Source organism: Podarcis raffonei, chromosome 10 (genome assembly GCF_027172205.1).
Source record: "Podarcis raffonei isolate rPodRaf1 chromosome 10, rPodRaf1.pri, whole genome shotgun sequence".
In the NCBI taxonomy this organism is placed as follows: domain Eukaryota; kingdom Metazoa; phylum Chordata; class Lepidosauria; order Squamata; family Lacertidae; genus Podarcis; species Podarcis raffonei.
Genome location: NC_070611.1, coordinates 9,979,419 through 10,001,968, shown reverse-complemented (window position 1 = coordinate 10,001,968; position 22,550 = coordinate 9,979,419). Strand labels below are relative to the sequence as shown.

Sequence of the window (22,550 nt, the reverse complement as noted above, 5' to 3'; positions counted from 1 at the left end):
AGCGCTCATCTCGCTTTATTGGCCGAGGGAGCCACCATACAGCTTCCAGGTCATGTGGCCAGCATGACTAAGCCACTTCTGGCGAACCAGAGCAGCGCACGGAAACGCCATTTACCTTCCTGCCGGAGCGGTACCTATTTATCTGCTAACACTTCGTGCTTTTGAACTGCTAGGTTGGCAGGAGCAGGGACCAAGCAACAGGAGCTCACCCCGTCATTGGGATTCGAACCACTGACCTTCTGATCGGCAAGTCCTAGGCTCTGTGGTTTAAACCCACAACGCCACCTTTATCACAGCAGGTACTAGGTAGCAAAACAGAAATCGGCTAATGGTTCTCAAGGTGCCTAACTGATTGAATTCCTTTTCCGTTGGGTCAAGGTTGTACAATAACTAACATCACAATCCTAACCGTGTCTACTCAGAAGTAGGCCCCAATGATTCAGTGGGGTTTATTTCAAGGTAAGCGGGGTAGGATTGCAACCTCCAAGGCAGTGTTTTCAAACTGTGATGTTCTGTATAAGCTGGGGATCTTTTCCATAGCACTCCATAACTTTCTTACTTTTCTTTCCTTCCCTTCTGCTCAAAATACCACATCCTTCTCGCCATTCAGATGTTTCACATTCACAAAACTCCTTAGGATGGATTGTAAACAAAAACAAGAGGGTTACTCATCTAGCTGTACAGTAAAATGTTCATTATAGTTTTGTTAGATTGTAGGAAATAACAGCAAGCATACCATGTAATTATCGCAGCGTTGTGCAAAAATTAAGCTTATGCTACTAGCTGTTCAATGAACCGAAACTACGGCGATGCCTGTAATGTGCAATGATTATCACATGAATAATATTTGCTGGCTTAGCTAGTGTATTCTTTGTGCAGCTGAATTTTGGATATGATTGGTATAATGACCCAAAGGGATTTATTGCCAATTAATGCATTTGGTGGAATGTGAGTGTTCCGTTCAGCCTAACTATAGAAAGATGTTTAACCAGAGGATGGGGGTGGGAGAACCAAGCCTGAGTTACTAAATGAATCATATTGGTGTTATATTTCATTATCAAGCAGAATTTTTGCTTTCCTGGCAGAATTCATATTTATTACTAATAAAATAATGAATCCAGGGTTCCTGAATATTTTTGTGTGGGGGTGGGGGAGAAGGTGAGCATCTTAGTAAAAAAATAATAATCCAGCCTCAGCTTTAGTCATTCAAAATTAGTATCCCTTTTCTGGATTCCAAATCAGTGATTGCATTATGTGTGTGTGCATCCGTACTTTTGCCGTTTCTCTTTGAGAGAAGGTTTTGTGTGGGCGAACTTCAAGAAGTCAAGAACGTGCATTCTTGGGTCTGCACTCCAACCAGTTTCCAAATGATATACATGTACCTATAAATGTTTGTGCGTTGTTTTTAAAAATTTGTGAAGGTCATTGTGTGCCATGTTTTCCCTTTTAATTGAGAGTAATGACGGAATCCCAATCACGTCCACTCAGAAGTACCGTATTTTTTGCACCATAACACTCACTTTTTTCCTCCCAGAAAGTAAGGGGAAATGTCTGTGCGTGTTATGGAGCGAATGCCTACGGATGGCGGGGGGGGGGGGGGATCTGCTACAGTTGTGAGCAGAGGATCCATGGTTCCCCTTCCTTCCCTCCTCCGTGGCTCGCTTTGAAACAGCAAAGCGGGAGAAGAGCCACTGAGTGGGGAGGAGAGAGGGACAGAGAGCCTGCTTCTTTAAAGGAGCAAAGCGGGAGAGGAGAGGAGCCGCTTACACGAGTGTAAGCGGCTCCTGTCCAGTTGGTTCCTTTAAAGCAAGCAGGCTCTCTGTCCCTCTCTCCTCCCCACTCAGCTCGCTACATAGCAGCAAAGTTTTTCAGCTCGCTAAGCCAGGGATGAGCGGGGAGGAGGGAGAAAAGCAGAGCCTGCTTGCTTTAAAGGGGCAAAGTGGGAGAGGAGAGGAGCCTTCTCCCCTTATACCTCTCTTCTTCATTATTAGCAGCATCCTTCTCCACACACCCCACACGTGCTTCTTCTCCCCTTAAACCCCTCTTCTGCATTATTAGCAGCATCCTTCTCCACACACCCCACGCGTGCTCCTTGTCCCTTGAGTGCTTTTCCTTCCCTCCCCACTTAAAACGTGGTTACAAAGCACGGATCCACAAGGATCCTCAGGATTTTTGCACTGGGTCACCCCAAATTCACCATCAGATCACATAGCATGTCCATGGCTACATCTTGCGCCAAAAAAATCATGCACCCACTTGCCTGGGGCCGCAGTGGTGCAAAAACGTGGTTACAAAGCACGGATCCACATGGATCCTCAGGATTTTTGCATTGTGCTACCCCAAACTCACTGTCAGAGCACATGTCTGTGGCCACAGCATGAACCACAAAAATCATACATCCACTGTTTCGTTTAGAATTTTTTTTCTTGTTTTCCACCTCTAAAAACTACGTGCGTTTTATGGTCGGGTGCGTGTTATAGAGCGAAAAATACGGAAAGTTTTATTGGATTCAATGGGGCTTACTGCCAGGTAAGAGGGGAAGTTAGGGTTGCAGTCTTAAGCAGCTTATGTTCAAAAGGAAACATACATCCTTTGTGTGATCCGTGGAGTAGTTGCTAAGCTGTCCTTAGTGCTCAGGTTAGTTGTAGCATACTTAAGGAAAGTTTTGAAACAGTGCCAAGCTGCAGGTGAACCATCTTTGGCCTCTGTGATGAGAAAATACACTGACGAGAATTGAAAGTACATTGAGGATAAACAGTGGTCTGAGAAATTTAACAGGACAATGCAAGCCTATGCATATCTACTCAGAAGTAAGTCCCGTTGAATTTAATGAGGCTTACTCCTGGGTAAGTTAAATGTGTTTGTAGGAGTGGGGTTATTGCCTTGTTTTTGTTTGTATTACGTATTTTGTGTTCTCATTTTGTATTTTGTGAACTGCCCTGTGATCTTTGGATGAATTGTGGTATGCAGATTTAATAATTAACAATAAATATAATAATAAGTTGGCTGACATCCCATGTATGTTTTTATAAGGGTATACAGTGGTACCTTGGTTCTCAAACTTAATCCGTTCCGGAAGTCTGTTCCAAAACCAAAGCATTCCAAAACCAAAGCAGCTTTCCCATAGAAAGTAATGCAAAATGGATTAATCCGTTCCAGACTTTTAAAAAGAAACCCCTAAAACAGCAAGTTAACATGAATTTTGCTATCTAACAAGACCGTTGATCCATAAAATGAAAGCAATAAACAATGTTCTGCAGTCACACAATCAATCAGTCAATCAATCAATCAATCAATCAATCAGTAGCTGAACTGGGTTCCACACAGTCACAAAAACAAAACAAAAAACCACAAAAACAAAAATGCAGAAGAAAGAGCAAAAACAGACAAATCTCAGCGTAACACTCAAATCGGAAGTGAAACACTCAAAACGGAGCATGTTTGGCTTCCGAAAAGAGTTCGCAAACCGGAACACTTACTTCCGGGTTTGCAGCATTCTGGTTCCAAGTTGTTCAAGTACCAAGGCGTTTGAGAACCAAGGTACCACTGTATCTCATTAGACTTACTTCAGAGCAGAAATGCTTAGGATTGCCCTGTAAGACCTCCCCCCCCCAAAAAAAGACATAATAGTGCCCCCACATTGGGAATCTAAAAGGAAGCTAAAACTGTGTGAACTGGAGTCCAAAGTGCTTATTGACATCAGATACACTTTATAGCATGGGACGCGGGTGGCGCTGTGGGTTAAACCACAGAGCCTAGGACTTGCCAATCAGAAGGTCAGCGGTTCGAATCCCCGCAACAGGGTGAGCTCCCGTTGCTCAATCCCTGCTCCTGCCAACCTAGCAGTTCGAAAGCATGTCAAAGTGAAAGTAGATAAATAGGTACCTCCGGCTGGAAGGTAAACGGCGTTTCCATGCGCTGCTCTGGTTTGCCAGAAGCGGCTTAGTCATGCTGGCCACATGACCCGGAAGCTGTATGCCGGCTCCCTTGGCCAATAAAGCGAGATGAGCGCTGCAACCCCAGAGTCGGCCATGACTGGACCAAATGGTCAGGGGTCCCTTTACCTTTTTACACTTTATAGCAGGGGTAGTCAACGTTCCAAATGTTGAACTACTGTTCCCCTCATCTCTGACCATTGGCTATATTGATTGAGGCTGCGGGCAATTGGGAGTCCCAACAACATCTGGAAGGTCCCCTGTTGGTTAGCCCTACTCTATCGCCAGTGTGCAACAAGGAAAAACAGATGTGGTTTAGGAGAATCTTATGCTCCAAGATTACACATCCTTCCCCACTTGTGTATGGCCACTGCCGGCCTGAGATAAAATGAATGCAAGTATGCGCCTAAGCTGTGGATTTGAGAACCATGGTTATGTCCAGGTTCCTGCAGTGAAATTGAAATTTGAAATGGAAACGGCTTCCAGCATAATTCAGTGTTAGTATTTATTAGCTAAGTGCATGTACTTGGCGCTACTGTATAAGATATAAAATAAAAGGCCCACTGAGTCTAAAAATAACCCCTATAATTTAATTAAGAGAACACAAAGAAAGGAAAGGGAAAGGGGGAGGAAATCATGGAGAAGGATTTGAATAAAGTAATCAAGAGAATGCAAATTGGAGCAATTATGTGTTTGAGAAATTTCTTTTAAAAACGAGGGATATATCAATTACTAGCAGGTAATGTGTTTTCAGCATGTATGGCTAAAGAGGATTTTTCAACATCAATTCAAAACTTAAAAATTGTGGCTTGAAGAGGGGAATAGGGAGGAGAGTAACAGCAACAATTATTCTTTATTATTTATTACTGTTGTTGGCACTTATTAGTTGCTTTCCTTTTACCAAAAGTAATCCAAAGCAAGTTATAGAATAATACAAAGATTAAAAGCTAAAAACAGAACCTTACATAAAAGGCAGGTCTGATGCATGCCGCTCACAGGATGAGGCCGCAGATATCAAAGAACCTCCAAATGAAGGGCTCAAAACACTATGGTGTGTTGTAGGATCTTCAACAATAAATGGAGCCAAATGCATTTGGTATATTCCTTGAATAAAATCTGGTGGCTTGCTAGTATTTGACAGGCCTGGGCATAACTTGTTTAATTCATGGTCGACTTATTGACAAAAAGCTCTGTACCATGTGCACAGTAGCACATTGGCAGCATTGTTTAGGCACAGGCGTCTCCCCAGTTGCATGCAACCAGCACACTCCTGCTGACGCATGCGCCATTTTCCTTGCCGAAAGGGGGTAGAACAGAATGGGGGAATCCCCGCTTGCTCTTGTCCCGGGAACAGAACCCCTGAGTAAGAGGGGATTCCCCTGTGTCACGGTCCGGTTCACGGGCGAATGAAGTCCTGGCTGGGGACATCGGGACTGGGGCCAAGATGGCAAGGTGGGAGCAGGAACGGGAGTCCGGAAGCCAAGAGTCCGAGGGTCACAGAGCCGGGAGTCAAGATGCCACGGGTCTGAGGATCAAGAAGCAAGGAGTCACAAAGTCAGGGGTCCGAGGATCAAGAAGCAAGGGGTCAAGGAGCCAAATGCAGCAAGGCAGAAAACGTGTTGCTGTGGCAAAGAGCCGAAGGGAAATGCTGACCTTATATCCATTCCTGGCTCTTGCCACCAGGTGCTGTGAGTTACCAATCGGCCTCACCTGTGCAGCCGCGCCTTGCCTCTTCAGAACAAACTTAGGAAGGCCCCAGTCCTGCGAAGTCCTGCTGGTCACAGGGCCTGGCTCCTGCACGCACTCCTGACACCCTGTCTTGATGCCATGAATGTAGCACAGCCCCTGAGATTCCCCCTAAGAGCATTACAATGCCGGCTAACTTTGATCTTTGACTAGCCTTGATATAATCTTCTGGCGCCCTTTCAACAAGCAAGAGCAGTGTCCTCAGACCTCGTCTGACTTACTTGGACTACTGCAATGCGCTCTACGTGGGGCTACCTTTGAAGGTGACTCGGAAACTACAACTAATCCAGAATGCGGCAGCTAGACTGGTGACTGGGGGCGGCCGCCGAGACCACATAACACCGGTCTTGAAAGGCCTGCATTGGCTCCCAGTACGTTTCCGAGCACAATTCAAAGTGCTGGTGTTGACCTTTAAAGCCCTAAACGGCCTCGGCCCAGTATACCCAGCCAGATGGGCGGGGTACAAATAATAAATTATTATTATTATTATTATTATTATTATTATTATTATTATTATTACTGGGGCCAGACCTGTTTGAATACAGGTCTGTGTCCTGGCACCAGACTTGCAAGGAAGCCCACAATATGTACTAGATCACAAGCGTTATGGCTAGATCCCCTCACACTTGCCCATATCAGTCTAGTGTGCTTAGCTGTAGTGGGGGAGAAGAATGTTCAGCTATTATTACAATTCCCTGCTGGTTCATCTAAAGGTGAATTTGATTTGTTGCAAGGGGTGGGAGGTGTGATTACTAGTGAACCATACATCTTAAAGACACCACAGTCTCCACTGACCTTCATTACAAGAAAACCGAATCCTGGGTAAGTCCTGGAATTTCTGAAGTCTCTTGCTGCTTCGACATTGGGGTATAAATGCTATATATCACCCCATGCGCTAAGCAGTCAAATGTTATGGTATCATTAATTACAGATAGTTGTTTGTCTGTTTAATTATTGTACAGTCATACCTTGGGTTGAAGTAGCTTCAAGTTAAGTATTTTCGGGTTGCGCTCCACGGCGACCCAGAAGTAACAGAGTGCGTTACTTCCGGGTTTCGCCACTCGCACATGCGCAGGCGCTCAAAATGACGTCACACGCATGCGTGGAAGCGGCGAAACACGACCTGAGCACGCGCAGATGCGCAGTCGCGTGTTACGTTTACTTCAGGATGTGAACGGGGCTCCGGAACGGATCCTGTTCGTATCCAGAGGTACCACTGTATTTTTAATATGTTCTGTATTGTTTTCAAAGGGCTACATGTTGAGGTTTTATTTTAAACCGTCTCAAAATTCCACACATCCAGAAAACCTTTGGGATTCTATTTCTCAAAGACATGCTCAAAATAATAATAATAATAATAATAATAAGAAGAAGAAGAAGAAGAAGAAGAAGAAGTTGAAGTTCACATGTTCCAGGCAGGTTTTATTTGGCGCTGTGGGTTAAACCACAGAGCCTAGGACTTGCCGATCAGAAGGTCGGTGGTTCGAATCCCCGCGACGGGGTGAGCTCCCGTTGCTCGGTCCCTGCTCCTGCCAACCTAGCAGTTCGAAAGCACTCCAAAGTGCAAGTAGATAAATAGGTACCGCTCCGGTGGAAGGTAAACAGCGTTTCTGTGCGCTGCTCTGGTTCACCAGAAGCGGCTTAGTCATGCTGGCCACATGACCCGGAAGCTGTACGCCGGTTCCCTCGGCCAATAAAGCGAGTTGAGCACCACAACCCCAGAGTCGGCAACAACTGGACCTAATGGTCAGGGGTCCCTTTACCTTTACTTTATGTACAACCTGAGCGTAAGATGGAAGGGCTCATAGCATTAACACTCCAATAAATCTTGGTTCCCCATCAGGTTTAGGGCAAGTTTCCCAAAGCCATCATTTTTGGTTTCAGCACAGAGAAAGCCCCAGCTCCCAGGTCGCCTCATACACAGACTAACCCAGGCTATTGTTCTATTTGCCAGATGATGGCACTTTCAACCAGGCAAGGGACTGGGGTAATGTCTACCCACTCCCGGAGAGCATCATTGCCCTGTTGTTCCTATGGCAACATTCAAGCTCTTCCCTCAGGCAGGTGGAGGTGCTTAACTGAGCCAGCCCAAAGTGAGCCCAAAGTATGGTTTTCCTTAATTGGATTACCAGGATCCCTGGAAGCTGGGAAGCAAATAGAAGTACCCTAAATAGTTTTCCCTGTCCCACTGACACTTTCTATCAATGATGTTATGGAAAGCTGCAGTTGTCGGATCAAAATACCTGTGCACTTATCAGTGTAGTAAAGCACCAGAAATTCATAGATCCTTTTTAGCCCTTTAAATTTTAGGTAATGGGAGAGAAAGTAGCTTCTGCGTTTTTCAGTTAGTGAATTTAGTTTAATCCAGGACTGTGCCAGTGTAGCTTGTTAGTTCATTTCGATTAAAGTAGAACAGTATTTAAGACCAAAGTCATATCACTCCAGTGTTAGTCCTTCACACAAGCTACATGAAATCACTCAGAATATAATCCATAATAGAATTTTGAGGGAAGTGCCTCCTTGTGTAATTTTGTATGATATGAACTATCTAATTTTCCCTTTAATGCACAAAAAAAACCCAAGCATTTATAACCATCACTAAAAAAAAAAAAGGTTGTTGAATAATGGTTCTGTGCTGGAGAACAACTGGGGCCTGGGGTTGTGTGTGTTTGCTAGATTATTTTTTTAGCTTTCATGCTTGCTTAAAAATGTGTTTATTAGAATAGGGTTTATTCACTCCTCTGAAGAGCCTGTTTGAAATGGTGGAATGGAATCTTACAGGCTATTGCTCATATGCTGAGATGTCACAACTGAAGATTTTAAATTGCTCTGTGTAAGCAAACATTTTGTCTTTTTAGTGGCTTAACAATATTTAATCATTTGAAATTGCCTTGAATCCAAATGAGATGTATTACCCAAGTGTGTGTGTGTGTTGTCTCATGCGATAGGTGCTAAAGCATATTGTATGAGACATATCTTTGCTAAGATAATTGCAAGAATAGTATTCTTTCAAATCCCTTATTCTCTCTGGGGGAACATATACTCAGCTGACTAACATGAAAGGAAACTTGTTTATCTGTCACTGTTCTTGAATTCTTCTGTCATTGCAACCCATGGCATACAAGATTGGTTTTGGGTTTAGTTTCATCCTTAAACCATTCCAAAACAGTTTCTGATCTGATAGTGTTTCTGTGCTTGACTGCTGGAAAGTCCATTTTCACACCAGAGAGTGTCAAAGGATTTGAAAGAAGCATCATTATAAATGTTCCCTAAGGTATGGATGCCTGTGTTTAACGACACATAGCAGCTGAATAGCTCTGTAGGGAATAGTCAAGGTAGTGTTTGAGTCAGAATGCTTTTGTTATATTTGAAGATCTGTGCAGGATGATTTTAGCTTGTTGGCAAAATATATTGATCCTGGATAGTCACATCTTTTAAAAATTGATCTGCCCCACTTCTGTAAGGCAATCTTTGTGTGAGTCTTGAGGAGATAATCAATAGCTACCCTGAGTTTAATGTGCTTAAACTCAGAGGTATAGACCTAAATGGACAGGGAGCATCTTTCTGTAAGCCAGCCTTGCAGATGAACCCAGCAAGAGTTACTAGCTTACACAAGAAACAACAGCTTGCACAAGCTGCCCTTTCAACATGGTGAACCTGGCTACTTAGACTGTTTGGCTTCTTAGAAAGAAGACTGTAAAAAAATGACTCCATTTTCCCCACCACCTCTGCTAGCCCAGTGCAATTCCATGGTTGTTGTGGAGGAAGTTAGAGACTTTCCTTCCTCTGTGGCTGGCATGGAAACTAAGCAGGCTGGCAGAAGAGGGGTAGAGCAGGTTGTGTCTCCTCTGCCAGCCTGCTTACTTTCCTGCATGGAAGTTGTAGTTGGTTCTGGCTACCAGGCAAGTTGTTAAACGCAAGACAAACTCTCAATGCAAGAAACCCACCTTGTGCTTGGAGGACGAAAGGTTTGCGATCTCCGTAGATTCTGCTGTGAAGGCTGATGAAGCTATAGTGGACAGATCTTCTGAAGGGCATTCTTCTGAAGTTTGTGGCTCTCTGCACTGTTCGTAACCTTGACTGTGAAGGGTACAAAATGGTACAGGGATGCTCCGGAAGTTTGTGAGGCTTGTTCAGGTGGCAAACTATGGTTTTCCAAAACCCAGGAATTTGCTAGTCAAGTGAATTTGGTGCTGTGGTGTGTGCAAGCGCCGAGCTCATTCCAGAAATGCCGAACTGGTTTGGCGTTGCAGCTGAAGCAACCTGCCCTGTGAAGGAAAGCGGAACCTTTGGGACACTGTTTGGATGATCCTAACTCTGTTTAATAAGCTGAGACATGAATGAGTCTTTTGGCTACTCATGTAGCTCTTGGGGTGAACAAAGAACAAACTGAGAAATTATGAAGTCTTCAGTTAAGTACAGTTTCCTATTTTGTTCAAATAGGGAAACTACTTCCTGATCTTCTACTTATTACAGTGGTACCTCTGGTTGCGAACGGGATCCGTTCTGGAGGCCCATTCACAACATGAACAGAATGCAACCCACGTCTGCACACGCTCAGGTTGCGATTTACCGCTTCTGCGCATGACGTCATTTTGCGCGTCTGCGCAAGTGGTGAAACCCGGAAGTAACCCTTTCCGGTACTTTTGGGTTGCCGCAGGACATATCCTGAAAGAACGTAATATGAAGCGGACGTAACGTGAGGTATGACTATTTTGCTCCCATTGTGAAGAAAGGAGTGAAAGGGCTGCCTACAAGAGCAAGATACAGTGGTACCTCGGGATGTGAACGGGATCCGTTCCGGAGCCCTGTTCTCATCCTGAAGCGAACGTAACCCGTGTCTGTGTGTGCGTGGATCACGTTTCGGCGCTCCTGCACATGCACGTGACGTCATTTTGACTGTGCATGAGTGCGTGGTGAAACCCAGAAGTAACACGCTCCGTTACTTCCAGGTTGCTGCGGAGCGCAACCCGAATTTGCCTAACCCGAAGCATATTCATCCCGAGGTATGACTGTACTTGTTCATATCTTTAGCTAATTAGATAAAATATGATCAGCTGAACAGTCTTATGCAACTCACAATTTGCCGTGTGTAACACACTACCTTGGAGTAAATCCCACTGAACTCAATGCAATTTACTTATTAGTAGGCATACTGTACCTAGGCTAACATTGTTACAGCAGGCGCTTGGAACAACCCAATGCAACTCTAGAACACTTTAAAAAAATGTTGTTTGGTAGTAAAATATGGCACTATTATTGGCTGTACACTGTCGAGTTAAAACTATCTGTCAGAGGAGGACAGGAAATTTGAATTAAAGATGGTAGTCCGATAACTAAAGAGCAATCAACTATTTTCCTTCATCTGACTGATAAGAGGAACAAGGACGTACTATCTGATATGACCAATGTTCCCTTTCACCGTGAGCGATTGCAGAGTTGTTGAGGCAAAAGCAGTGCTGGTGAAAAATGATATTGCAAACACAACACATTTATCAAACATTTAAGGAGGCCGTCCGCCTAAAAATCTAGTGTTTTAGTACATACAATCTAATGTCAGATCCGGTAGCTGCCTCTTTTTAGGTGTCTGTTTCAGATTATAACCCTTGTACAGTCGTATCTTGGTTCGCGAGTCGAACATTTTGGCTCCTGAACGCCGCAAACCCAGAAGTGAGTGTTCCGGTTTGCTAATGTTCTTTGGAACCTGAATATGTGACGCGGCTTCTGCAGGAACTTCCTGCAGCCAATCGGAAGCCGCGCTTTGGTTTTAGAATGTTTTGGAAGTTGAACGGACTTCCGGAATGAATACTGTTCGACTTCAAGGTACAGCTGTGCAACATTTAATTTCCTTCCATTGTAGAGATGGGAAAGGCTGTTTTAGAAAGAGGTTGTTTTACCACCACATACATGATGATGGAATCACATGCAAAATCCAAACAGTTGCTTATAGGAAGCCTAGTCTTGTTGAATTGGTATCGTTGGCTTAGACCGTAAGAGGAATTAATGCAGGCGAGTTGTTGAAAGTATATATCCTGTCTCCCTTTGCACTTCCCTGTTCACCCTCAGAAGCCTCTCTGGAAGGTCTGCGACCTCCCTGAACATTGTAGGCTGGGACAGGGCCAACCTTTCCTAGCCCCTCCAAGCCCAGCTCCGCATTTTCACGGGAACCCGTGAGAGCATTTGGTGGGTTGTAGGTGGCTGTGGGGGAAAAGAGAAGATAGTTCCGTTTCTTTGTTGTAAAATAAAAAAAAATACAACATACAGTATACAGTGGCAGTGAATGAACCCGTCACCAGAAAGGTATATTCACCAGGAAGACCTGTTTAGTTATCTGATACTTGGTATGTACAGTACTGGCTAATTGTGATATAAAGGTAAAGGTAAAGGGACCCCTGACCATCAGGTCCAGTCGTGACCGACTCTGGGGTTGCGCGCTCATCTCGCTCAAGAGGCCGGGAGCCAGCGCTTGTCCGCAGACAGCTTCCGGGTCATGTGGCCAGCATGACTAAGCCACTTCTGGCGAACCAGAGCAGCGCACGGAAACGCCATTTACCTTCCCGCCAGAACTGCTAGGTTGGCAGGAGCTGGGACCGAGCAACGGGAGCTCACCCCGTCACGGGGATTCGAACCGCCGACCTTCTGATTGGCAAGTCCTAGGCTCTGTGGTTTAACCCACAGCACCACCCGCGTCCCTTAATTGTGATATAGTCCTTACCAAAACCTGCTCCGGTTCCCTATTCTCAGTACATCTAATTACACATATTGCTTCTTGACTAAATTATTGGAAAGGGGTGCTAGCGAATTCTGTGAATTCTGTCCGTCGCTTTTAAAAGCTAACTTACACTTGCTTGTGTTACAAATCTGTGCCTGTCATTGTAAGGTGGGTATTATCTCTTGTGTGAGAAGCCATAGAATTGTAAGTTGACAGTAGCTGTACCTCAGTCTCCCTTAAAGACAAGACAGGGATAAGATTTAAAGTGATTGAGAATCTTTTGCATTGATGTGGAGCCTTGCTTTCTAGATAACTGAGAACTGGTGCTGTCGTCCTTCTGTCAGATGAAAGATTTAGAGTTGCTCCAAAGAAGGTTATGACGAACGCTTGATGAATGCTGAGCCATTGTTATTACTTTAATCTGTTTTGTTTGCCATGAGAAGAACCAGTTCTCCCTAATCTTCCTGGGGTTATAGGAGCTACCATTATGGTTGATAAGTTTTAGTTAGCATTAGCATTTAGTTAGTTTAGGTTATTGTAACACTTGAGACTCTGATACATTGATTCCTCCCACTTCTACCATCACGTCGTCTTTAATGCTAGCTTGCCTGCCAAATATTCTTAATAATAATTTCTGCTGCAATTGCTCAGTAACTGTATTGTCTTTTAAAAGATCTGCCTTTTGCTGCATAAGTAGTTTTTATGCAGGGCTTTTAAAGGCCGTCTTGTGCGATTAACTTGTGACCAAAGTGAATTCATCTTGCCATCCATGCATGATGGCCCATCGCTGATTGACAATTTGTAGGTAGGCAGCGAAAACAGATAGTTAAATCACTTGCTAAGCCACAGGATGTGGCCAGTGGGTTGTGTTAGGCTTGGCAAGCTGCAACCTGTGTGTGTGTGTGCTTTGCGTGGTGCCACCTGTTGTTCAGAACGCTTGGAAGTTGTGCTTAATATTTATTCAATACATTTATGCACTGTTTGTGTTTTGCGGGTCTCCAGATACACCATAACAGCAAAGAATAGCAACGTCTTACAAAGAGATAGCTTGGTCATCTTTCCGTGTTGAAAACCTTGGGTGGATTCAGAGCAGATCCGCAGCATACATTGGAAGCACACCCAAAACACATTTAAAGCACATAACTTAGAATCATAGAACCGTAGAGTTGGAAGGGACTACGAGGGTCATCTAGTCCAACCCGCCTGCAGTGTGGGAATTCGTCCAACATGGGGCTTGAACCCACAACCCTGAGATCAAGAGTCTCATACTCTACCTACTGAGCCATGAATGAAATTGCTTCCACCACTGGGAAATGTCGTTTGTTAAGGCTGCTGGGAATTGTAGCTCTGAAGGGGAAACTACAATTCCCAAGATTCTTTGGGGCACATTGTGTGCTTTAAATGTGCACTGGCTGTGCTTTATATGGATGGGGTAGATCTTCCCTTGGGTGACTTCTTGAAAGCTGGCATTTGTGAAGGCTGCAATTCCATGTACATATTGACTACCTTGTTAAGTCCAGTATCCCCAACTTTCAGAAGCTGCCTGGGCAGCCAGAGAAGCAGAACGTAGCTGAAGCTGGGCTTAAGCAGGGGGTCAGAGGCTACATCATACGCCTTCCCTTGTTTACAGGGCCAAGCAAGGAACCTTTAAGAAGACTCTGCATCTAAATGTGCCAGTACGGTGGTGACACCATTCCATAGCATCCCTATTAAATTGAAAGTGACTGTGTGTGGGTGTTTGCAGTATGCATCTCAGTATCTTGGTTTTGCCATACACCGTATTTTTCCGTGTATAAGACTAGGCCCCCCCCCCAAAAAAAATAATGTCAAAAACTAGGAGGCGTCTTATACACGGATAGTGCCGAGGGTGGACTGGCGATTGGTTGTTGCCCTGAAAATAGGGGGCGTCTTATAGATGGAAAAATACATGTCACATCTACTACCCTGCCTTGATACCCTTGATAAGACTTTTAAGAACTCTTGACTGATCTGTACCTTTTGGGTGTCCTTTGAAAACCCGTGACAAAGGGGGGGGGAAGCTTAATTTAAGGTGGTCATTGAAATTCAACCCCCCCCCATTTCACAAAGCATCACGTTGACTGGTGCTAGGCTTTTTAGTCTCTTGGTGAGATCAGAGCAGTGCCAGGTCGGGACATATTGGTTGACAACTTGGGTCTGCATCAGGACTTCTGATGCAATCAGACCTAACACCAGGTAGTTGATTCATTTGCAAGATTATCCTAAGTCCAGTCTAGACTCAGTGCACAAAGATCATTGGAATGAAATGGGCAGTGGGTTGGATTTTTTCCTTCCAATGTCCACATGAAGGCTGCCCCTGACCCATGACCAAGTCATATTTCAAATTGGTTAAGCAGAGAAAACTGTCTTAATCTGGAAATGCGTGGAGTTCTTACACCATCACTAGTTCAGTTTCACTCCTGCTGCCCAGGGGAAAGTATCCTAGATTGGTCACCCAATCATCTTGAGGAAGAAATATAAGAAACCCCTCTTTAAAAGAGGTCTGTGTTCACCTCTCTCCCAAAAGCATTGCTGGGCCTGATCAGAAGTTGGTCTGAAGGGACAAGGATCCAAATTACTGTACCCCAAGTGCAGTGTTGGGTTCTACACCTCGCAGTTGGTCTAAGCCAGGGTTTTCCTAAGTCCCATCTCCAGCTGTTTTGGGACTGCAGTACCCCTCACCCCTGACCAGTGGTCCTGCTAGCTAGGGATGATGGGAGTTGTAGTCCAAAAACAGTGGAGACCCAAGTTTGGAAAACCCTGGCCTAAGCGACGATGACAGCTGGATGCGCCCAGTGTTGATCAGTGAGGTAACTGGCAGAAATGTAGCAATATCACATCTGGTTTAAGATTAAGGGATCACTGCAAGTTTACCATTTCAAATGTCTATTCTACACAGTACCGTATTTTTTGCTCTATAAGACTCACTTTTTTCCTCCTAAAAAGTAAGGGGAAATTTGTGTGCGTCTTATGGAGCGAATGCAGGCGGCGCAGCTATCCCAGAAGCCAGAACAGCAAGAGGGATCACTGCTTTTGCTGCGCAGCGATCCCTCTTGCTGTTCTGGCTTCTGGGATTCAGAATATCTTTTTTCTTGTTTTCCTTCTCCAAAAACTAGGTGCATCTTATGGTCTGGTGCGTCTTATAGAGCGAAAAATACGGTACTTTAAGAGTTAGAGTTAACTAGCGGTAGTAAGAACAGAATGATAAAGGATCAGTTCGGGTTCCTATGCAATTCCTTTCTTTTCAGGCTGAGTGGGGGAGAGTTGAAATCACGCAGCTAACTATGATTCTGATAGCCTTCCAAATTGCAATTACCCTGTTAGTTATTGGACAGGATGCAGTGCTAGTTTGAGTGGTAGGAAAACGCAATATCCTGCCTTCCTTGAGGGCAGATATCTGGATCCTACAAATCAAATGAAGTAATGCTGTACTACAAATTTAATGTCTGGATGGGCTCATAATAACAGTTGTGTTGCTGCCCTGTGATGCATTTGTGGAAAGTAACTGTTGGAGATTTGGCATTTTGATTGCAATGCTACACTTAGTAGAAAGTGCTGGAAGGAAAAAAATATTGTTTTAAAATCAGAATAGCACAATTAGGGCTGGTTTATGTGGCTAGTAAACATGGGAAGAACATTCCTTATTTCATCCATTTTACTTCACACTTAAGTGCATTATCGTATAACCATTTCTGTAACAGATTAACATTATGTTATGAGAGAGGCTGTCTATTTTTTCTGTGAAAACTAATTGTAAGGGCAGGTTGTTTCGGCTTTAAAGAAACTTAAAATTTAATAATTCCTTAGGTTAGGTCAGAGATGTGGTGTGTGATGAACACGTGTGGGATGTATTGGACACATAATTATAATTTCTGGCTCTGATAAAAAAATTGGTGTTCATTAATATAGTTTGATATATCAGAAGAGATTTAAAAACCTTAATGTCACACAAGTTATGTCAAGCCAATAAACTCTTTTGGTGGCAGAAAGCTTAAAAACAAAGCTTTATATATTTACAGCAACTCAAATATATATATATGTTTAAAAGTGTACACCTTTTAAGGCTATTTTTATATAAAATATTTACGTAGATGTATATTGGAGGACAGCATATTGACAAAATATTTCCATGGTATTACTCTTAACAAACTGCCATGCAACACACACCTTGACTAATGAAGAAATAGAATATACAGGCCTTATCTATTTAGCACATGTCAAACATTTACAGTCTACCCAATTCTATCGTCCATTTTTTTTTATAAAAAAAAGATCCTTATTTGGCAGTATTTACTTCAGCTTCTTCTTAACATTTCCTATTAAATGATTCAGTGCATACTGAAATCTAATCTGTGACAACCTGAGGCACTAGGCATTTTTGTCTTACTTCATGGTCTTCAAAAGTAATTGTCTTGTTCCTCTTAGGTTCTATCCACGAGTTGTGTATAACAGCATTATTTGGAATGGGGTCAGCTTCCACTATTGAAACAACGCGTTTTTTCATTTTGCTTTTCAGAACTTTCTGAAATTTCTGTCTGGTGAATGCGTATAGTAGAGGATGGAAAATGGTAGTTCCGTATGCCATGACTAGAAAACATAACCTCAGTTTTACCAAAAGGTCACTTGGGCCCAAACATAAAATGGTAGTGTTTAAAACTGTAATTGGCGTCCAGCAGAGAAGAAAAGTTGAAATGATCAACAGTGACATCCTGAAGACTCTCTTCTGTCTTTCCCGCCTTTCGCGATGTCTCTTTACAGCCCTCCGTAGGGCAATTATAACAGAAACAGAAGTCCTCACGCCAAAGACGACGTTTCTCCCTCCACTGCTTTGGGATACTTCAGTAGTTTCATGTTGCGTGGACAAAGAAATGGTTTTTTTCTTCCTTGCTTTTTTCTTCTGTGCCGTGGAGAACCTTGTGCCTATTCGGATATTGAGTGCCTGGAGGATTTTGCTGTATGTAATTAACATTACTATAACAGTGAAAAAAAATATAGGAATCTGCACTAAAAGGTGGTAGTACATTCCCAGCTCTGTGTAGTATTCATTGGTGCTGACGCACAAGAGCGTCTTATTCTCCCAAGTATTGGCACTTTGAAGACTGAAGAAATTCACTTCGATGAATGGAATTAAGAAGGCGAAGAAAGAGACGATCCATATTGATGTCATGAGCGTCACAGCCCTTCCCATTGTCAAGATCCGATTTGCAGGCTTCACAGAGATATCGTATCGGTCCAAAGTGATAGCAAAGACGTTGATTGCAGTGGAGACACTTGCGAAGGAGACACAAGCCTCGTGGAAGCAGCAGATCAGTGCTGTGTTGCTCTCCAGAGAAAGCAGAAGAATAACTATAGTTAGAGGGATACACCCCACACAAATTATTACATCAAGGACGTGCAGGTTCATTGTAATAATGTTACTGACCGAGTTGATTAAGTTGGATTTCATGCAGTAAAGTACCAAGACAGTGAGGTTGCTGCCAAGTCCCAATACAATTTCTAGCATCAGAAATCCAGTAAGAGAAACTTGAAAGCTTAATGGATAAGACAGTGGTTGGTACATATTTGTGTCGATGTCGTCAATGGCATCTCGAACTGTAATGTTGGATTCAGACTGCATGTTGACTTCTAGAATGGAAGAGAAACACATTCTTTGGTTGGAAGTTTGTTTTGCCCTGAAAGATGAGAGAGAACATATAAAGCTGTTTGGTTTTTGGATGCTCGTCATAATTTACATGTCTACAGAAAAGCAGGTTTTGGTTTTTATTAGCTTTTAATTAACACACGGTGACTTTGGAATTGTACTTAGCTTGCAGGAATTGAAGGCAGTAAAAAAAGAATTTTTTTTTTAACAAGGCTGTAACATTTGCAATGCAAACTGCATGCATAGCTTTGACCTTTGTACTTGTTGGAAACTAAGCCATATTATTTTATATGAAGCTTTTGTGGGGAAAGGGAGGTGGCTATATTTCAAAGAAACATGCATTTTGCATTTCTTCCTCTGGATGATAACTCCACCTTGAAACATTTATTTAGATTACAGTCATGTTATTGGAATGGTCTATTGCTATCTCTTTGGAAGTGTCTTGTATCGAGTGATTGATGTATCAATACGTGTAAAATGTTGTGGGTGCATATAAATTGATTGTGCAGTTATAAGTGAATGTTTGCACATATGCGCAAAGATTTGCAAATGTATGCACAGTCTCTTGCACTGGTTTCATAAACTATTGATACATATTTTTTATGTGCCCAGCATGTTCCATGCAAGGAAATTCAAGCTGCTAGCAGAGAGATTGGCTTCATAGTGTTGAGTTGTTGAGCTGCATGAAGCAGGAAAATTTAATCACAACATCTTTGTCATCTTGTTAGACAAGAATACATATTTTGTCATGGTGGGGTTACGTAGGCAGGCTCAAGTGGGTGGTGCATTTGTGTGTGTTTTCTGCACAAAATACTGTAAAAGTCGTCTTCCGTCCCATGTTGAAGATTTACAGTTTACTGAAATAGCATTAATTGTGGCAACATGACTTCTGCTATGACCACACCCTGGGCAGTTTATGATTCCAGTGTCACATATTTAATAATAATAATTTTAGGTGCTTGCTAATTGACTGCTTCTGAAAGGTGAACCACTTTCTGTGCCTTAGGCCTTCTGACAGTGCTATTTACTCAAAAGTAAGTCCCATTGTGGTCACTGGGGCTTACTCCTAGGTAAACGTGCATAGAGTTGCTGTGCAAGATATTTTGGCAATAACCGATTTGTCTTGGTTGTTTCATATCTGTGTTTACACCCTTGTAAAATAAACATTTTAAAAATAAAATGACAGTTATTAATCCTTTCACTCGGAAATTTCAATAATAGGTTGGGGTTTTGGTTAATTATTAGCTGGCATATTTATTGAAGAAGGGCAATGATTTTTATACTATAAGAGTTTTGGTTAGGAAATAAAGCAGAAAACCCTTTAAAAAATACTAGCTGTTACTCTTATCACCAGATGCAAGTTTTGAATGTCTTAGATGGCAATTTCTTCTGTTTATGAGGTCTTAGCCATAGGAACATGTTTACAGCTATTCTAAATGTATTGTAAATTATATACCCTTTGCAGTGGTTAACAAAAAACTCAGAAAGATTAGAGGTAGTTTAGCTGAAGCAAAGCACACTGTATAACCTAGCTTGTTTTACTAGGCTAAGCTGCAGGAACATGCAAACTGAAATCTTACAAAAATGGAAAAATTCCCCATGTGCCAACTTTTAGACAGACAGATTAAACATTAGGTCTTTGTCGCACCAGTCAGTTAGATAGATGTTCAATTAAATGAAAGCAGAGATGTCAAGATGGGAAGGTAATTAAAATGAAACGCATACCCAGAGCTGTGCTCTTTTCTTCTGCAAACGTTAAAACAGAGGTTGGGTGCATGCAGCATCTGACCTACCTGTTTTCTGTTGCCTCAGGGGCCTTTCAGCTCACTATAGCAGCTTCTCATAAATTCATACATGGTGTCACTGACAGATTTTGACATGCGTTTTCACCTGGCAACAGAAAGATGGCTGCGATCTGTTTCCAGCCTTGCAGAATATTTTAGTTTTTCTTTTTGTTTTCAGCACATCAGCAGCAGGTGAAAAAAAAAAAAGCACAACTGAACAAAAAGGCTTAATTATAGGTTCCTACAGACCAGAGCCTGGTGTATATGAGTTGTCTCTCCCTTTTAAAAGCCACCAGTGGACAGCAACTCTTTTGTGACTGATTCATAATTTCTAGCCTCTTCTCCATTGTTTGGCACCACTTTTTAATTTCATTTCTAAAAATGTAAGCTGCAGAATAGAAATTAACACTGGACTTCAAAAATGCCTTTTTGTTAGAGTTGTACAATGGCTTGTGTGGTACTTTTGTTCGTTAGTGTGGAGTCCTGGGTTTGCCACAAAAATTGCTGTGTGTTGCATTAATCCAGTTACTGTGTGCTCATTTGCAGCTACTGTAACTCGGGTCATAAACTACATCAGCTGGTTAGGATAGTTCCCTTAAACTTTAGTCACTGTACTAAGTGCTACAAATGGCATCTTATTGTTGTATATGACATACTTGGAGCCAAATTTTAGCATGCTGGTATTTATATAGATATTCCTTCAGGGAAAATTTGTGTTACCGTTTCTTCATTCATCAGCCAAATCCACAATTCTGGTTTTATGTTATAAATCCATTTGCAAGAGGTGCTCACCATTTTGCTTCAGCAATAAGCCACTGAATTAATCTTCTCTCCTTGAGTATTTGAGCAGGTGCCTTTGTTAGTCCATATATGCATCACACGCCATTCAAGGGGGAATGTAGATCCATAACTTTCTTGTAAATCCTTGGGTTTAAAAACATATATTATAATAAGTACATCCCGATAGCTGTTGTGAAGATCTGTGGGCGACTGTGTTTTTCTTGTCGTTGGTAATAAAACCGAATCAGATTATATGCTCCCTTGAAAAGGAAGATGAAACATGATAAAAGCAGAGATTCTATAATAATTTTAATACAATTATGACTGAATACATGCTTCTAGTTTCATCTGATTGCACACTATGAAAGATGGCTTCTGTCAGACAGTGTGAAATTGTTTTCTGTAGGAGTATATAACATTAACAAAATTATTTAAGTACTTCCGAATATGGTAGTTCTCTTCTGTTCTTCCCCATCCTGAAATACCTTTCTATTTGGATCCATTTAGACTGGATATATTTTAAGATTACGTTAAAGCCAAGGATACAGTAGTAGTTAGGGGAGGAATGTTTCTACAATTAAAAAAACAATAATTCATAAGTACTGTGGAATGCAGCTTTAACAATAGACTAGTTTACATACTAATGTATTGGCTTCATGTGACCATGTAAAAGTCTCCACTGCTTCGTAGGAATTATAAGTAGCATTTTGATTTCCTTACTTTGTGTAAGCTTATTTGCATTACACTTCTTCAGACATACCTTTAGTAGCAAAGCATTTAACAGAAACACACACACACACACAATTTCCCCATAGGCAACCTGGGATTAGTCATATAACCCATCCCCCACAAAAAAGCATTTATGATCCTTTATGGGATATTTGAATTTGTTGGTGACATATGCAGCTGCCTAATATATTTTTTTTTAAATGGCCTTGACAGAAGAAAGCATTTTAACTGCATTAAGAACTATTTAGCAGCCGAAACCTAAGCTGTGCCATCCCTTAAGAGGTACAAACACTGTAATCTTCCAGATCGCATGAATTTACAGGCAAAACACTGTTGAAGGATTTCATCCTTTTAAATGGAAGAAGGCATATTTGAATGCTGTGTGTCCTCAAAAATAAAAGCAGGAAGCCAAATCAGAATTTTAAGCTGAACCTCCTGTCATCTCTCTCCCCTTCACAAACATTGTTTCTTAGCTACTGCTGAGGCTCTGTATTGTAAAAAGGAATGTGCCTTACCTCTATTGAGGATAGAATAAATTCCCGAAGCCGGTGGAACAGTTGCAGTTTGGAGGGATTCATAGTTTGTTTGTTTTTTGGTGGTTGTTGTTTTTTTTCACTTGTTAGCAGAGTACAGGGGGAAGAGGGTGAATAGCATTTCTCCGAAAAAGGACCTTAATGAAAATTTGCGCTTGTGCTGTGCCATTGTTTCCGCGCTGTTTGTTCACATGCACACAGCATGCAGTGCTGCTTTCTGAGCCTGCTGCAGTCTCCCGCTTCCCACCGTAGAATCAAAAAGCATCTGAAAATGCATAATGAAAGTCATTTAACATACTGAAGGCTTCTTCTCTCCAGAGGCAGCGCAGGCTTTCGGAAGAGGAGCCGCTTTGGCTGCCTAGGAAAGCTTGTTCCGGGCAGCCTGAGCAGAATGACAGCCTACCTTGTCGCTTCCCTTCACTGCAGAGAGATGCAGTGCATTCACTAATTTTGATTGGTCAGTGATGTTCGGCTTAAACTGTGCTTCATGCATATGGGAGTGAATTTTCTTTTTCTCTTTTTAGAGGAAGCTTCTGTTTAAAGGGCTATTTTTTAAAGTGATGCCTTGAATATATTAAAGAATAATAGTTTTAGTATCCCCATTTTGCACAGTGTGTGTGTGTGTGGTGCAGAATAGTGGATGTGCTACATGAGACCACACAAGTAGGGGAA

General features: G+C 42.4%; 2 protein-coding genes across 11 annotated transcripts in view; one reads left to right on the top strand and one right to left on the bottom strand.

The window, feature by feature from the left end:
• COG5 (component of oligomeric golgi complex 5) overlaps positions 1–22,550 on the top strand; it is a 178,509-nt gene that overhangs the window by 19,024 nt on the left and 136,935 nt on the right. The window lies entirely within an intron of this gene.
• GPR22 (G protein-coupled receptor 22) lies at positions 16,397–22,329 on the bottom strand. 6 transcript variants are annotated; one of them, XM_053406172.1, is made up of 4 exons: positions 21,861–22,328; positions 20,629–20,876; positions 19,846–20,000; positions 16,397–18,083 (listed from the first exon to the last, which is right to left on the bottom strand). In XM_053406172.1, exon 4 carries the CDS (start codon positions 18,056–18,058, stop codon positions 16,757–16,759), a length of 1,302 nt encoding a protein of 433 aa, XP_053262147.1. In that variant the 5' UTR covers positions 18,059–18,083; positions 19,846–20,000; positions 20,629–20,876; positions 21,861–22,328; the 3' UTR covers positions 16,397–16,756. The 6 variants fall into 6 exon arrangements, with proteins under 6 accessions (XP_053262147.1, XP_053262148.1, XP_053262144.1 ...); XM_053406173.1 differs by lacking the exon at positions 19,846–20,000 and having other exon boundaries at positions 21,861–22,329; XM_053406169.1 differs by having other exon boundaries at positions 19,846–20,876.

Coding starts and splice junctions, on each gene's coding strand:
- GPR22 (XM_053406173.1), bottom strand. CDS start 18,058: ATGTGTTTCTCTTCCATTCTAGAAGTCAACATGCAGTCTGAATCCAAC.